The sequence below is a fragment of the Anser brachyrhynchus genome, assembly GCF_964034855.1.
Source record: "Anser brachyrhynchus genome assembly, chromosome: 3".
Taxonomy (NCBI): Eukaryota; Metazoa; Chordata; class Aves; order Anseriformes; family Anatidae; genus Anser; species Anser brachyrhynchus.
In genome coordinates this window covers 101626546-101644211 of record NC_137696.1, presented here as the reverse complement: position 1 = coordinate 101644211, position 17666 = coordinate 101626546, and the positions used below count along the sequence as shown (strand labels likewise).

Sequence of the window (17666 nt, the reverse complement as noted above, 5' to 3'; positions counted from 1 at the left end):
CACCACTGAACCATGTCACTAAACTCTACATCTACACGAAGATCTCCAGGGATGATGACTCAACCGCTTCCCTCGGCAGCCTCTTCCAATATTTCACAACCCTTTCAGTGAAGAGATTTTTCCTACTCTCCAACCTAAACCTCCCCTGGTGCAACTTAAGGCCATTTCATCTTGTGTTATCACTTTGGTGCTTGGGAAAAGAGACGGATCCCCACCTTGCTACAATCTCCTGTAAGGTAATTGTAGGGTGTGATAAGGTCTCCCCTGAGCGTTCTTTTCTCCAGGTTAAATAACCCCAGCTCCCTCAGCCGCTCCTCGTAAGACTTGTTTCCTAGACCCTTCACCAGTTTTGTTGCCCTTCTCTGGACACGTTCCAGGGACTCTATGCCCATCTTGTAGGGAGGGGCCCAAAACTGAACACAGTACTTGAGGTGCGGCCTCACCAGAGCCAGGTAACTTCCCTAGTCCTGCTGGCCACACTATTTCTGATACAAGCCAGGATGCTGTTGGCCTTCTTGGCCACCTGAGCACACTGTTGGTTCATATTCAACTGGCTGTCGACCAGTACCCCCAGGTCCCTTTCCACCAGCAGCTTTCCAGCCACTCTGCCCCCAGCCTGTAGCATTGCATTGGGCTGTTGTGCCCCAAGAGCAGGTCCTGACACTTGGCCTTGTTGAGCTTCACAGAGTTTGTCTTGGCCTGTCGGTCTGGCCAATCCAGATCCCTCTGCAGAGCCTTCCTACCCTCAAGCAGACCAATACTCGCACCTAACTTGGTGTCATCTGCAAACTTACTGAGGGTACACTTGATACTTCCGTCCAGATCACTGATGAAGATCTTGAACTGGCCCCAGTACTGAGCCCTGGGGGACACCACTAGTGACCGGCCTCCAACTGGATTTAATTCCATACACTGCAACTCTTTGGGCCCAGCCACCCAGACAGTTTTTAATCCAACAAAGCTTATGCCTGTCCAGGCCTTGAGCAGCCAGCTTCTCCAGGAGAATGCTGTGGGAAACAGTGTCAAAATCCTTACTGAAGTATAGGTAGACCACATCCACAGCCATTCCCCCATCCACCGAATGCGTCACCTTGTCCTGGAAGGAGACTGGGTTCATCAAGCAGGGCCTGTCTTTGATAAACCCATGCTGACTGGGCCTGATTTCATGGTTGTCCTGTAAATGCTGCATGATGGCACTCAAGATAATCTGCTCCCTGAGCTTCCCCAGCACCAAAGTCAGACTGACAGGCCTGCAGTTCCCTGAGTACTCCTTCTGTCCCTTCTTGTAGATGGGCATCCCATTTGCTAGCCACCAGTCTAATGGGACCTCCCCTGATAGCCTGGACTGCTGATAAATGATGGAAAGCTTAAAGGACTGCTTGTGTCATCAGGCAGATTTTTAGAAGAACAGAGAACTTCCCACAAGATACCTGTAGCACTAGAATTTAAGTACTGTTGCAGTAGATCTTAACAGAGCAGCAACGCTGCAGAAGACAGCTTGTCCTGGATTATGCATTGACTTCAGAAGCCATATCTAGTAGTTGCTTTTGGAGGTTTGTTGATGCAAGCTCCACCCTTTTACCACAAAATTATTTCCAGATTTTTTGACCAAAAGATGAGAAATGTATCCTAGGATACCAATTATTCTAATAAGCACTCCAGTTGTAGTAGAGCCCAGCTCACACAGAAGCTCTTGTTCCAAAGAGCATGCAGTCCAAGTTACTAAAGGAGTCAGGAAGAAATGGCAAAATGGAGAGAACTGCATGTTTTGAGGGGAGCACAGCTGAATACCTGAAGTTTGTATAGTTGTTTTAAACGATTGCTGGATTTCTGGAATGTTCTGTTTCTCTTGTCTTCCTCCAGGAGAGGGAAGGAAAGTTCTGCTATTACCATATTTCTGTTTTAATCCTTTCTTCTGGTTGCTTTTGGCTGTGTGCTGGAAGCTGAGCTTTATATTTTATATTCCACCTTTTTCTCTGCATTGTGCCCCAGTGCACATCAGTTCTGTTGCTGAAGTAATAGCAAAGAAGGGAGCATTGTCCTGCAATTCACACCTGGTTTCCATGCAGAGGAATGAGGGGAGGGAGGGCCGTGAAGTCTGAGGAGCCAAGAATGAGTGTGCCAATGCCACAGGACATCAAATGAGATGGCCCAAGTTTTTACCACCAATAACCATCTGTGTTGCCATACTGCCAGTGAAGCAGAGGTGTGAGAACTGCTTGCATGATCACCCACATCCAATTACCACACTGAGGTTATCTCTTTGCCAGGAGTTTGATGTGGTCACCAGTCAACCTGCGTGCAGGTCTTCTGATAGTGTGATTACTTTTCTCTCTTGAGTTAGTTTGTCATGGCCTTATTTACTGAGACAATATAGCTAGGATGTGATTAAATGAACTATTTCATTTTCTTTGGTATGTGCAGATTTCCTAATCAAGAAATCAAAATCTAATTCCACCTTGTTGCTGTGCAGCCTTGTCAAATTACAGTGTATTCAGGTGTGGCTGCCATGCAGGACTGTTTTGCATAGCTATGCAAGCTACTGCACTTGCACAGCCCTGGCTGAATATATTGCACTGGATACAGAAGCTGGTGTCACCAGATCACCCTGGAGCCCCCATTTGCATACCTGGCTCAGCGTAATGTTGAATTAGTAAATTCCCCCTTCAGGAGGGCTTGTGGTTACCTCCTGCTTGTGCATTAGAGCTTTGCCCTTGATGCCTCTGAGGCATGTCTTGTGCCTGCTCAGCATGTGAACAGCTGGGTCCCAGCCCTTCCACAGAAGGGAATTCATTTAACATTCTCCTTCCCTTATCTGAGACCAACTGAATTGGTCTAGATCATCTTTCAAGGTCCCTTCCAGTCCCTAACATTCTGTGAGTTGGGTTTGATGGCACTGCTACATAAACAGATGTGAAAGACCCGTATCAACAGCAGTGGTATTACCTGCTGTTGCGAACTGGGCTGTGAAGCATCCAAAACATGACTAAACTCGCAAATTTTAATGCTCTATACCCAAGTTATGTTTGCAATGGAAGACTATAAACCCGCACGCTGTTTTCCCTCAAATCTCTGTTTAATTTGGCTTGCTGTGTTGCTCTTTATTGTGCTTTTTTTTTTTGAAGAAAACGAAAGAACACCTATTCAAATGAATAGGTTCCTCACTTGCTTCATTGTGACAGACAGAACATTTTTCCTCTCAGTCTTTCAAACCGATCGGTAGGTAGAATATATATATATATATATATGCTGTGACATATCACTCGGGTGCTTGCCTGCACTGTGGTCCCTGGATATGTTCTGCACCAGCAGTCTGAAAAGGAGTTGGTTGCTCTTGCACAGTCCTCGGCAGCAGGGAGTTCTGTGGAGTTACAACTACAAGCAACAGCAGGGAGTCAAAGTGTTTCTGGAAACCATTAAGAAGAATATTGCGTCACTTCCTTCTGCAGCTATAATGTAGGTTAGGTGCTCTGGTTCACCTAAAAGCTTCAGATCGCCAGAACTTGAAGGCATGCCCTGAATGCTTCCCCTGCTTACCCACCAGCAAACGAATTCCAGAGAGGAAAGAGGCAACACTTCTGCAGGATTCAAGGCTCTAAATTTTAACCGTCTATAAGTGTGGTCTGCAAAAGTTTCCAGAAACACAAGGCTAAAACAAACATGCTTCATTCTCAGAAGGAAAGTTACATGACTGTTCACGGAGTAGGGGTGTCCTGTGATAGCTGAAGAAACCTCTAGACAACGAAGGCTCAAAGTTGCCACTCTTCTCTGGCTGTAATAATAGCTATATCGTATAATTTCTAGCCCACAGTTCCTGGCCATGAATGTTGAATATGTGAATAGCTGCTCGCTGGCTTTTAGCGAACTGTATGAGCCTTTTGTTGAGACTGCTGAACTGAACGATGCTGTGGTTAAAGCTGTGGCCTCCTCTTAGACTGAGCCATTCAAGCAAGCAAAATAGTTGTGGGTTTTTTTTCACTTTTTTTTACTCTTTCTTTCACTTTGAAATAAAATATCCTTTCTTGTGTTTAATGAGAACTAATTATAAATAGGAGAAGATAGATCCTTTCAGTTCTGTACAACTGCATGGCTGTGTGTTTTATCACAATTGAAAAATTTTGGTCTGTTACACATAAACATGTTTTGGCTGGCTGTTACGGTAAGACTATGTCGTACACAGAAATCTACTTACAGTAACAATGAGAGGGTGTTCCTCTGGGATTAAAAAGTGAACCACATCCAATCCTATTGAAATAAAAAGTAATACAGATTAACTGTTACATTTGGCAGACACAATCTTATATGTTTTTTTTAAGGGAATATCTGTTATATTTGTTTTTACTGATGTAATAGTCACAAGTGAGTGCTTTGAATTGTGGTTCTGATCACACAGATTTTGACTTTGTACACAAGAGAAAGCAGAAATTTTTAGAAGTTAAAATAATAAATTAAGTATTTCAAACCATGTTTATTTTTTTGTGTGGGCCAGCTCTTCCAGTGTCAAGGGCAGATTTTGTTTTCCTCTTGTTCATATTTTCTTACCTTTTATGAAAGCATAGACATCAATCAGGACCTTCTGTTGTAGTGATCTGTTGCATTGGGCCTTTTCACTTCCTCTAAAGCAGTCTTTGCCAGGAACTGCACAGTGGAGTCTTAACTGAAATTAAAAAACAGTATTTGTGGACCTACTGCATAACATCTCTGGCAGTATACACTTCAAAATGAAGCTTTCACTCTATAAGTGAGAGTAGGAAGATAATTTTTTATTTCAATGAAATCTTTGTACCTGAATTGTAAGAGCAGATCCTTTGATGCTACCTTGTACTAAATAGCATGTGGTAGCAAGACTGTCAGAAGGAAGGTTATAAATTCTCCTTGAACTTTAATGAGAAAATTACTCATACCGCTTTTCAAAATCTTGTTTGAATTTCTTGGAAACTGTTCAGAATATACTTGTCAACTGGCTGGTTACAAATAGTTAGTTAAATGTATTGTACATGCATTTTCTGGAAAAGAATTCAAATAAGTAATATCCTCTTATGTTCTCCGTACTGTGTGCTGGATGATCTCTTGTGCACATATTTACTGAATATCTCAAATTGCCAATATATGGTTTCTTGCCTTGAAAGCAAATCTGATTATCAGTGCAGCTGCAAAGAAGCAACAGCATGATTGTAAACATGCAGATTTTTGTGGGGTGTTTGCCTAGTGTTACCATACAAAAAGTTACCCATTGGTATAACAGGTTAACTGGCACATTTTCCAGAGCTGCTTCTAAATGTGCTTGTAAATGTGCTGTAAATGTAAATGTAAGGATCAATTTGAGACTCAGCACACTAAATGATTTTAATCAAGATCTGAGTGTTAGTTATATCTTCCTGATAAAATATCCAGACAGTCCCGACTGGGGAAGTAGTGATAATAAGTGGGTAAACCTCCCATATAGCGCTTTTGTTTTGGTGAAACCCATCACTTCGAAGAAGAATATGTCTTTAATACAGCTAATTTCTACAAACAAGGAATACAACCCATTAGTATTGAGAGGGTCAGGGGGTAATGCTATCTGGAAAATGCTGATTGGAAAACTAAGCTAAATTAGATAATGGAAGTGTTTATAATACACTGCTGTACAGATTCTTCAGTTGAGAATTGAAATGGTTAAATTCAGCTTCTCATTTTATATCTGAAATAAATTTGATTGAATTAATCCATTTTCAAAGCTGTTTGGATTGAATTAATCCATTTTCAAAGCTGTTTGGATTATGATTACTTCTGCATCATGCTCTTAACTGTGCTCTCAGAAGGCTATTTCACTCCTAGGTAGTTACTTTTGAGGGAGGAAAACTGCAAGGTTAAAAAGGGATCTTTAAAGTAATGGAGAAGAACATAATGTAACAAAAGCTGAAGACCAACTTAATCTTTTATCCCTGCCCCACCGGTCTCATATTTTTGTTCATTCTTTGTGGTTAAAATTGTGGCAAATGGTTGAGATTTTTTTCTTGATCTAATCTAGGAAAGCATACAGCTTTAAATTGAACTGATCTAATAACAAGTGCCTGGCTGAAGCATATGCTATATGTTACTGATGTGATTTATGAAGTTAAATGATGGTTTTGTCATGGTTCCTTTTACCTTTAATTGCATTAGAGTAGGGATCTTGTGGTTATAGGTTGGCATCAATGGATCCCATTGTAAGGCTGAGGAGTAAGAACAGAACAGACTTCTTGTGCCCTAATTAATTAGTATTAACTTCCTTGTTGATTGCATGATGGGTTCTGATAAATTAATGGGGTTAATGGTGCTAATTTGCTGGAAATTTTTCTTGGAAAACTGCTGCTAATTTTTCTTGGAAAACTGGTAATTACCTCACTGGATCTTGTCACTGACTAATACAGTGAATATAAACAATAAACTAACACTTTTTTTTTTTTTTTAGGTAATAATCTATGGGGATTTGCCAAAAAATAAAGAAAATGTAATATATTTATCAAATCATCAGTGTACAGGTTTGTGTGGTTTTTTTCTTAACGCTTCTAAAGATCTGCTCATCCTTTTGCTCTGTCCCTTCCTAGCCTTGCCCTAATGAGCTCTTAATTAGAACTTCTAGTTCAGAAAACTTTAACGATATTTCGGTATACAAAATGTGCTTTTTGTTTTATCAGTGTCAGTTGAGAACTGGTTTAACTGAACATTTTGGACTTTTGTCTTTGCAGTTGATTGGATTATTGCGGACATGTTGGCAATCAGGCAGAATGCTCTTGGGCATGTCCGGTACGTTTTGAAAGATGGGTTAAAATGGCTTCCATTGTACGGGTGGTATTTTTCACAGGTAAGCCCATTCATTTTTTCCTTGCTCTTTGTGGGTCAAATATATATGATGTACGTGCCTTCTATTTATCATATGTAATGGGAAGATGGAGTTCTGAGCTGACAGTTGTTTGAACATGAAAATAGCTTCTTTCACTCAGTGTAGTTAGATGTGTATTGTAGTTGAGATACTGTTATTAAAAATCAGTTTACTCTTCTAAATTAATGCTTTTTATGGTCAGTATTTAGTACTAGAATTAAAGCTGTACAATCTGTTAGTAGCTGTTTCAGAATATTCTAATACTTTGTTCTTTTTACAGTCCAAATGCCCACTTGGCAGTAAGTGAAAACAGACTTTTTTCTATGGTTTTTTTTTTGGTCATGCTTCAAACTGTGTGTAAATTCACATTTTTAGTGTGCGTATTTATTTATTTATTCATTAAAACAATATAAAAGAGGAATTTAGGATGGCATGGAGGAGAGGCAGATCCCAGCCTCCATGAAATTGTTAATGGTTTTGCCTTGGGCTTCAGTTAAGCCAGAACTCTGTAAACCTAAATGAGTCTGACCATATTCCTATTACTACTTCTTACTTTCTCCCCTTCCTACGTTATGCTTCTCTTGTTCCTTTTAGTTTGAGAGCTCAACCTGATGTGACTCAAAGTCATACAATTACAGAAGAAACAGTGGGCCATGTTGATTGTACAGACGACATACTGAGTGATCGTGATCTTTAATCTAAAATGATGGAGAACAATGTAAATGACATTTACCTCTAAACTCCTCTCTGAATTTGTCATGTCTATTCTTTGCTTTTTCTGGAAGCAGGACTGTTTCTATATACAAATGAAACAAAATGTAGTTTAGGTAGGTGCTTAATTGTTAGAATAGAAATGGATTAAGTTTTGGATAACTGCTCCAAAGTGCCTGTTACACAAGATTCTTCCCCTTTGGCTTCCATCTTTGATCTTTACCTGTTCCCTGAACATTAATCTGTTTTCCTCACCCTTCAGAAAAAAAGGGAGAAACCTTAGAAAAATACTCTTGCTAGAATACTAAGACTTTGCCTCCAATAAGCTACTGCATAAAAATGCTACTACTATTGGGTTTAGAGAGTAATGGTCAAGGCGGGGTACAGATCCACAGACTGCCTCATAGGGGATGCTGAAGACTAGGAAGCGCCTCGAACAGTGGCCTTTCCCAGCAATCAGATGTTCCCTTCTAGCTTTGCTGTAGGTGCCTACACTGAGTGCAAAGTCTTGAATCATGTCACCTAAAATGCCCATCTCTAGAGAGAGTGGACTCTCTGACTTTTACTTTAGAGCACAGGTAACGGTTGAGGTTCCCACTTTCAGTGTGTAAATGGTTAGAGTGTTCCTCTAGGTACCTACCGGCAGATCCAGGTTCAATGCTATTTTCAGCCTGACAATTGAAAATTTTTGTTGTCCTTTGCGTGAGTGCCATAGGCAGTGAGCAGGCTGTAAAGCTAGGCTGGAGCATGCGTGGTTGACATCTTTTCTTCAAAAATTGCAGTGTTTAGAAAAGAATATGCAGCAGAGAAAAGAAGAAGACCATATGTGATTTACTTTTATTTGTATAGGGGTTGCTCTCCCAGTTCCCTAAATAAGTACAAAATATCATACCTGGTTGTACCTCAGTGAGGGTATCCACTGGGAGAAAATGGACTTCTCTGTTGTCTAATAATAGTCTCCACCAATTACTTTGGTTCTCTTCATTTTTCTTCCACTGAAGAGAAAGAGACCAGTCTGTTGCATGGAAATATTTTTGCTGTTTGTACTTGCTTGTAGTCATTACATTTGTGGTGATTTAAGTCGGAGTTAATTAAAATACAGGCAGGATATCTATTCCATCTGCTATCGCTAGGTGCCCAAAATCGTTTTTTTTCAAGATTTTGGAAAATGACTATTGCTATGTGGAATATCCGGTGCTCTGTTTTCTGATTGATATATCGACTGTTAACAGAAGGTTCCTGTGGAAATTAATCCGTATGTAGGCTACACTTTTAATCAAAAAAAAAAGAGAACCTGTTCGGCTTCATGTTCCTCAAAATATAAAACTACTACAAGATGTGGGGGCTATATATAGCTATATAGGTAAATTGTTAAAATTATATAAAATTAATTCAGTGACACAGATGAAAGGCAGCTTACTGACAATGGTGATGCATGTGTTTGAATTACGGATACGGGATGCAGCAGGACTGCAGCGCAAGCTAATAGGTATTTTTATTGTTTTTATCACACCAAACAGTGCAAAAACATAAAACACTTCCTGCCCTTCCTGTTGATGTTCTGTTAGTGATGTCACTTACACTCCACTAAAAGTTTCCAGAGCCACGTAGTTACGACATGCTCACGGAATTCATATTCCCTACCTCAGGTAAACATCCTGTTTGGAAATAAACGTGGTCTGGATGTCCAGGAGAGCAAAATTCAGGCACAAAGGAAGTATATTTGTAAACATAATCCATTGTTGACTGAGAGAGGGGCTTTTAAAGTACAGCGGAAAAAAATCAAAAACTTAAAAACAATACTTCCAGAAATGTGTTTTGAAAAGCGTTCATATATTTGATCTCTTACTGAAAAGGAAATGCAATACAAATTGGGGAATTTGAGCTGTATACAATTGCATAACTGACATTCTTCTTTGGAGGCAGATATCTAATAGCAAAGAAAAAAGGAAAAGAAACACTTAAATTAACCTGTTATGTTCCGAGTTTTATTTATTAGGTAGATAGATTTCTTTTCATAAAACTGGTTTTATTATTTTTGGGTGGATCTAAAATTTGCTTTGCCCTATCTTTCTGCGCCAAAATGCAGCCAGCTCTTATTCATCTTATACCACCTGGTGAGGCTAGGACATAATAGCGATAAATATTTTTGATATCCCAAAGTTTGCTTGACTTTTTAACATAGGAAGTAGGTCTTTTCTGTTATTCAGCATCAGCTCATGTATGCTTTTGGTTGTTACTGAATTTTATCTGATTATTTAGCTAGTGTGGCATCTTGCCTCCTTAGCTTTGTATCCCTGTGCTGCAGGGAAGCTGACATATATGTAGCTGGGTTTTGTGTAGTGAGCGGTGATCTTAAAATATGTAGTTTGTCTGTCCTTGTGTTAAGTGTCTGTATACTCATATTGACATGAGAAGTACAAATGTATTCCTGAGCAAGGAAGAAGTCTGAATTGGGGACACTGAGATTGTCTTTGGTGTTGGGTGTCCATGAGCAAACTGGACAACAGTAACTTGATTTATGTACGTTCACCAATTTTAAAAAAAAAAAAGGAAAAGGTGGTTCAGTACTTTCCCATTTTACTGCAGCTGGTTAGTAATTTGATAAATAAGGGAAGACTTTGATAAACGAGGGATGGCTGGAATCAAAGCTTGACCTAGCTGAGCTCACACAGAACAATGACTTACAAATTATGTGGAAGTCTTATACAGTAGACGCATTGTTTCTCATACCACACTGAGTTTGCCTGTCCTGGGAGCAGTTGTGGTGTCACTTTCCAGCATAAGACTTCTACGTCCCTTTAATGCTGTCAGATCTTAAAAACAGCCTTGCATATGAAGTTTGTAGATAGCGTGTGGCTCTGTTTGCTGCACAGCTGATGGAAAATTTTTCTGTTCATGACATTATCTATCCAGGGCTGGTAAACTGCTAGCGTGCTGGGGCTGATACGATGCTCAAGCATCTGCTTAAGGCCAGGCTCAATGGACTGGGTGGTTCTGTTCCCTGCATAGTTCTGGTCCCCTGCCAGCCATAACCACACAGTGGAGCATTGCAGCTGCACCTTGGAGGGAAGCACAGATAATAATGCTAAGACAGAATATTTAATATGGAGTTAATGCGCCGTTGACTTTCTTTCCTTTTCACTGCAGCTTTTGGAGAACAACTTCAAAGTCATGTCAAATATCACTAGCTGAGCAGTTGCACAGCCATCTCTCCACACCATGGAAAGCAAAGGCTGAAAGAACATTTTGTAGCCTGCTCCTCTGGCTGCCTCCTCCTAACCCTCAAGCTGTAGCCCTGTCCATGACACTCAGATAAGATGGTGGCTCCCCACACGCACATGCATCCACCACAACACCCCTGTTTCTGTAATGTATTGTATCTTTTCCTGAGATAAGATATTTGAATGAGGTTCAGCTCCTAGAAGTTTAATCTTATTGTCACCTTTCTGTTAACAGCATGTAAAAGCACAAACAGACACGAAATTACCTGATAAATCCTAATGCCAACAGTCAGGGTGGGCAAAGAAGAGTATGACTGAGTTAACAATTGAGTTAGAGAATCCTTGAAGAAGACATCACTTAAAAATGAAATTCTGTTATTTGGGAGCATTTTCTTTTCTTTTTCTTTTTCTTTTTTTTTTCAGAATTCATTGTAGCAGTTTTTCATTTTGGACCATGTTTGTTTACAACCTGTAGTAGCTCAGCTGTAGATAAAGCAAAGTGATAGAAGAGGGAGGTATAATGAGGCAGATTTTACTTAAGTTTTTGTGATAAGTTGTGTGGAACAAGTCATATCTTTTCCAGGAAATGGTCTAACTTCTTTTAATGGTTTTCAGTAAAAAATACTTTTATAAAATCCTTTGCCTTACACGATTTTGGTCTCAGTATTTAATTTCATTTAATGTTTAGTTCTCTAGTAAAGTACATGAAAATGTTTTCAGGGCTTGTGATAGTTACTTTTGTGCCTTTCATGAATTCTGTATGTATAGGTACAATACAAGTAACTGCAGTATTTACATTAGTCACTACTTAAGAGCAGGCACATATGATTGAAAACATTGGCCAGTAACTACTTGTATGTGAGTGACTTCTGCTGTGGGATTTCCCTTGATCTACAAGTTAAGCTCCTTGTCTATGTTTTCAGGAGTAAATCCCTGGGGTCAGTTTCAATGCCATCTTCCAGTCAATTATTTTAACACCTTTAAACAAGACACTTCAAGTGTCTTACAATACTTTTTGTACATCTGATCCTCATATAAACAGATTTTGTGAACTTATGTACAAATATAAATTTAGTTTTAAGTGCTTTCATCCTAGGAGAAAATGTCTTGTGGGCAATTTGCAGCATGAGTCATAAGGGTGAATGTCACTGTCATCTTGTTTGTTCTTTTATCAAGTATTCTACATTAAACTATTTAAATATTTAATCCTTTTCTTTTTTTTTTCTTTTTTTTTCCTTTTTTTATCTCTGTTAGCATGGAGGAGTCTATGTAAAAAGAAGTGCCAAATTCAATGAAAAAGAAATGAGAGAGAAGTTGCGGACCCAGATGAAAGCTGAGACTTCGGTAAGATTATACTTTTCTTTCTGCCCCCCTTTCCTCATTTCATTGACCATTTTAGTGGCGAGGGCTTATAGGAGAAACTAGCCATGCCTCACATCCACAAACTACAAGACAGAAGTCATGGATTTGTTTTCTTTCTGTATTTTTACAGGTTTGGCGGTTTTTGTTTTTTTTTGTGATTAGAATGATCCCTCTAATTAAACTCCTAGAAATTAGACTAGTCCTTTTATGAATGATGCAAATTTCTTGATTCTGTCTGTAGAGGGCAGGGAGGATCTGATTGAAATCTTAGAACCTATAGTAACTACTGCAGTAACTTGCTTCGGCAGCCACTTCTAGTGTCTCCTGTGTTTCAAAAGAAAACATTCTGACTATTGTAGCGTTGCTTGTCAGACTGGTATTTTTGTATAATACCAGTTGTTTGATCTTCTGAAAGTCAAGAATCATTCCTATTAAATCTTCATTAGTCATCCCAATGATCAGTCCACTTTTAGTGGCAGTGACATCTTAGAACTGAGTAACTTTGTCTGCTACGCTTGGAGGAGAAAAAAAATCAAAACCAGAAAAACGGCTCATGATAATTTTCTATTTGAAGACTCATTGTTAGTGCCAAGTGACTTTTCTCATGACTCCCTGTATGGTTTGTGGCTCAGTGGTTAGAATCACTGCACTTTGCTTCCATTACTTGCTGTGCATTAAAATGTTTTTTGCCTTTTTGGCTAGACTTACAGAAAACAACTCAGCCAGCCATGATATAGAACAGTTGCACTTTCCTTTTATTTAAAATGATGTGATTAAGACTTGCCACTCCAAGTAAGTGGCAAATCTCTTAAAGATGAAGCTTGGGTACAAGGAATATATAGATTGTTTTGACCTTCGTAATACTCTTTTTTTTTTCTTCTTTTTTTTCTTCTTTCTTTTGTAGATAGTATGTTTATGTTTGCACATATCAAACATGTTGAAAAAGTAAACCGGTCTTACGCTTACTGAATACCTCAAATGAGTAAAGCATGCCCACTCAAGATAGTTCAAGACAGAATGAGTTTGAGCACTAGGATTTAGCCTGAACATTGTGAGCTTTTTTGGTTTTAATTAAGTAAAGTGGATCTATTTCCTGTTTTTAGACTATAAGTTACAATGGCCAGAAATACATTACGACAACTTAAGTTTTTGCCCTGAGTTTTTGGCTAGCATGAAATGACATCAGTTCAGTAGAATTCCACTTGTCCTTTCGGGGGGCGGCTCTTCCCAGTACACCAGTAAATAACATACATCTTCTGTAACAGAGCATAAAGAGGATAAGGAGACTTTTTTGGTTGTTGATATTTGCATGACCCTTCTGTAAAGAAGCTTAATTCTCTACTGGAGCATGCACATTTTGTGTTTATAAGTTCCAAATCTTGGTTTCAGTCATATACACAAAATGTAATCTTTATTAGATTATATCTCTGTGGCATTGTACTCTATGTTTAATAAATACTTCTGAAGTTGTTGGTGTCTTAAAAATATTTTTGCTAGTAGAAAATAGAAATTTAGTATACAACACAGCTTAACCACTATATATTTTTAGCATAGTAGTAAAGGTGAACGTACAAGTGTTATACATTGTATCTTCATGAAATGCGCTTAAAAAGTGTATAATTTCTTTGGTTTGTATGTTTGACAGGAAGAACAAATATTAAATCAGTATCTCTCAGTGTATCATCTGGGGCTGTGTTAGCCTGGGAATCTCTCCCTGAGGAGCTACTTGGATCTTCTGTGCTCCAGAGGTCATTGGCAGTTGCTTAGCTCATAAGAAGCATAGGTATATCGGGACTTGTCCATCTAATAATGTCCACAGGGAGAAGATGGCCATATTCAGTAATGATCATTTGTGCCAGCATTACCCAGAAGAGTTCTGGGATGTTGAAAAGATTGCTTTACATAAGTTATTTTCTGTGTGCAAGTGGAAAAGATTCTGCTTTCTGTAAAACTTGCAGTGTAATTGAATAAGCAAAGACAAATAGTAGGATGTATGAAATGTGTTTGAAGTCACTCCCCTAAGCAAAGTGCTGGTTCAGTTTGCTTTGGTTATTCCGGATGAAATCTCCTGGCAGGGTGTTTTCGCACACAGGCCCGTTGATTTCTTGCTAGCCAAATATGCAGCTTCTGGTTGAGTCCGGTTTTCTGTGTGCCCTCTGCATCCCCTAAAATGCAGGGTTTCGTTGTAATACTAATGTTTTGATTGTGATAAGAGTCTTGATTTGAACTCTGCTTTAAATCACTCTGCTTTATAGAAACATTTGGATTTATTTTTTTTAACGCAATCTTAGGAACACATGCCTGGAAACTCATCTAATTCTGCATCTCTTTTGGAAACCTGTAACTAGTGTACAGTGTTGCTCCAATGCTATAAATTGGCTCGACAGACTAATGCATGATTTTAGCCTAATTGAAAAGTAAAGGGAGGTTGAAGCATAAACCTTTTCTTTAAAGCTGCTTCCACCATGAGTTCTGCTTTTCATGGTGGATGTCCGTGTTTGATTAGTAAATGAAATAACTCCAGAAGGCTTTTTTTTTTTTTTTTTTTTTCCCCCTCCGGAATCTTCTTTCTTCTTATTCTTCAGTTGTATATGGATTGAAAACCTGTACCTAACCTGTCTCAGATAAGGCCAAGTAAACTTGGGACCACCTGAGTACATTTAATTTTTGGTATAATTTGGCTGCCTGGAAGTTCTGTGGCATTGGAAACAGGGCACAGAAGTGGATGTGCTTACCAGGCCGTTGTTGCCATTTTCCTCCTGTTATCTAGGGTAGCAGCACGGAAGAGAATAGCGCGTAACTGCTGTTAAAGAGCATTGTTTTAAATCTCCTTTAGGCAAACCATGTAGGGAGGGACCCTTAGGTTTTACCAAAGCTGTCAAAAGCCTATTTACTGGGAAAATTGTTTTCATCTGCTGGGGTAGAAGTTACAGACCACTGAGCAGTCATTTGAGGGAAGACTAAACTTCCTATAATCCACTTTATCAGAGAATTTAAATGTGGATGCCATAAATGCTCTTTAACCTGTAATTAATACCGAGAGAAGAACATGATAACCTTTGTCCTTAATGCATTATTCATGAATAAACTTTGCAGTTCTGTCTTGCTGGGCCATTCACAAGCAACCATGGTGCTTTTAAAATGAAGACATTTTAATCAGTAAAACAAGTACGCCTTGAACTTGTCGGCGCAAGAATGAATTGCTGCAGGCTTCCTGTGAAAACAAGTAATTTACTACTCTGAATTTCTATTAAAATTATACACTGGATGGTGCAGATCAGAGTAGACTTTTCCTCCATTTATTGAGCAGCTGTGACTGTTTGGTTGTTCCATATGTGCGTGGTGGAGGTTTTTTCCTTTAATGTAGTGTTGGAGAAAAGTTTGCCTTTCAGCTGCTAAGGAAAGAATTATATGCCAATAGAGAGAGATGGAAGGGAATCTGTGTTAAAGGTCACTTGGTTATTTACAGTTTCTCTCCACATAGTGTTTAAACAAAAGAATCCAAATGATTAATGTTCAGTCTGTCTGGAGCCATCCCTGTTCCCATTAAGAAACCTAAGATGTGTAGGAAGGCGGAACCAGAGTCCGCTACTCTACTTAGCACAGCAAGCCCTTCAGTTGCTTTACTGCCTCATTTCACTTGGTTCCTTTTCTTCTTGTGTTAATAATGGAAAGTAAATTAGAGGTGGAATGCAAGCAGAAAAATAGGACTGCCTCTTGACCTCTCACATTCACAGTAGGATTGGGTCAGTGATCAGGTATGCCTGATCTCATGTTAGGGCAGTGGACTGCATGGTACAATTTTTCACCTTTCTTAGGATTTCTGCCTGCCTTCACCAGCCCCCGTTTCTGCCCTGCTGCTCACAGATGTTCCACCTTGCTTCCAAAATATAGCGAGGCAGCAGCAGCAGTTCAGCTATTAGACATGCACAAAATTGACAATAGACTGAAACTCATTTGTTCCTGTATTGTCTTAGTGGAGACCTTCAACTACTAAATTTTTCTATTTCATTCTTTCGTTTTAATTTTCAACTTACCGTGTAATTATACACGCAAATGGTTTGTTATTGGGCCTTTCATTGCTAAAACTCACTTGAAACTGTGTGGTTTTGTTCCAAATGGCAGAAAATCTGGCTGATGGTTAACAAATTGCAGTCTTGTGTCTGGTTGTGAGAGCAGAGACTGTCACACACTTCGAAGGACACTTTTGTGTTAATGTTCTAATGTAAGCCATAACAAGGATAAATGCATTTCTCGGTGTAACAATATATCCAGCAGGCACTTGATACACTCAGTCTGCTTGTTTTATAGAGAAAGTTAACTCTTCTGAACAGCAAACTATTCCATTTGAAATGTAACTTGTGTGCCTGTTTATCATGCCTGAAGAGGAGGATATCTGCAATGTGAGATGGGGATACAGCCCAGTACGGCCAGTGTTTAGCTGGTTACTGTGTGTCTTGTGTTTGTAATTCATTCAGCAACAGAATAAATCTTTGTCCTGAGAAGCAGTGCCAACCAAACAGCAGAAACCTGAAGAGGACAGATACATTAATACAACTGTTATAAGGCTTGATGTTAATGTTATAAGGCTTATTTTGTCATATGGTTACTACTTTGCAAATCCCTGACAATTTATAAATCCTGTATGTCCTTGCTTGCTTTCATAGAATAGCTAGGGTTGGAAGGGACCTTAAAGACCATCTAGTTCCCATCCCCTTGCCATGGGCAAGGATGACACCCACTAGACTTTCCTCACGTTGACTTTTGTATTTTGCTCAAATTATACCAGATATGCTTTCTCACACCACATCTTTCTCAGTGATTGATCAGTGTTAATGTTTCTCATTCAGTTCACCAAAAGCATATCATTTAGGCAGTGGTCTAAATCGATTCAGATATGAATCCATCTAGTTGTCTGGATGCGATAATGAAAATAAGAAAACTGAGAAAATGCATTGTTTAATATGATTTTGAATATTATAAATAAAAATATTTCATTATTTTCCCTTTTCACCCTCCTGAGAACAGCACAGCAAAAGCAAGATATCTTTAGTCAGTAATACCACTTCTTGATGCCCCATGTTCTTCTGTGGAGTGGCCGCTACTCTCTCTGGGGACACCATCCAAAGCTCTGTCCTTGGTCAGGTTTTCCCTTTGGCATCTCTTCTCCCTGTGTGCTTACAGTATCTGGGCTGACTTTGTTCTGTGTTCCAGGGATTCGCATGTAGCTTCATGCCCCTTTCCCCTGCTCCAGCAATACCAGCTCCTTTTCTGATGCTGTTCTTTCTCAAGGTCTTCCTCAGCTGTTTCCTCCCCTCTTTAAGTGCTGCTTCTGTACCATTGCTATTTCTTTTTGACTAGCAGAACTTGACAACACTGGAAAAATGAACAGTTGCTATATGCATGAATACAGTTGTCATATGTTCAATTAATTTGTAGAATAAGGGGCAAGTCCACTGACTTTACACTGAAGACTCCTCAGGTAATCTCTGCCTCTTTTCTGGCCTTCTGGTTCAAACCAA

At 39.3% G+C, this 17666-nt stretch overlaps 1 protein-coding gene across 1 annotated transcript in view; it reads left to right on the top strand.

The window, feature by feature from the left end:
* Positions 1-17666, top strand: part of AGPAT5 (1-acylglycerol-3-phosphate O-acyltransferase 5) — a 60067-nt gene that overhangs the window by 11719 nt on the left and 30682 nt on the right. The window contains exons 2-4 of the mRNA XM_080585451.1: positions 6437-6506; positions 6714-6829; positions 12037-12126. Coding sequence (XP_080441577.1) covers positions 6437-6506; positions 6714-6829; positions 12037-12126 — 276 coding nt within the window. The remainder of the gene's footprint in view (positions 1-6436; positions 6507-6713; positions 6830-12036; positions 12127-17666) is intronic.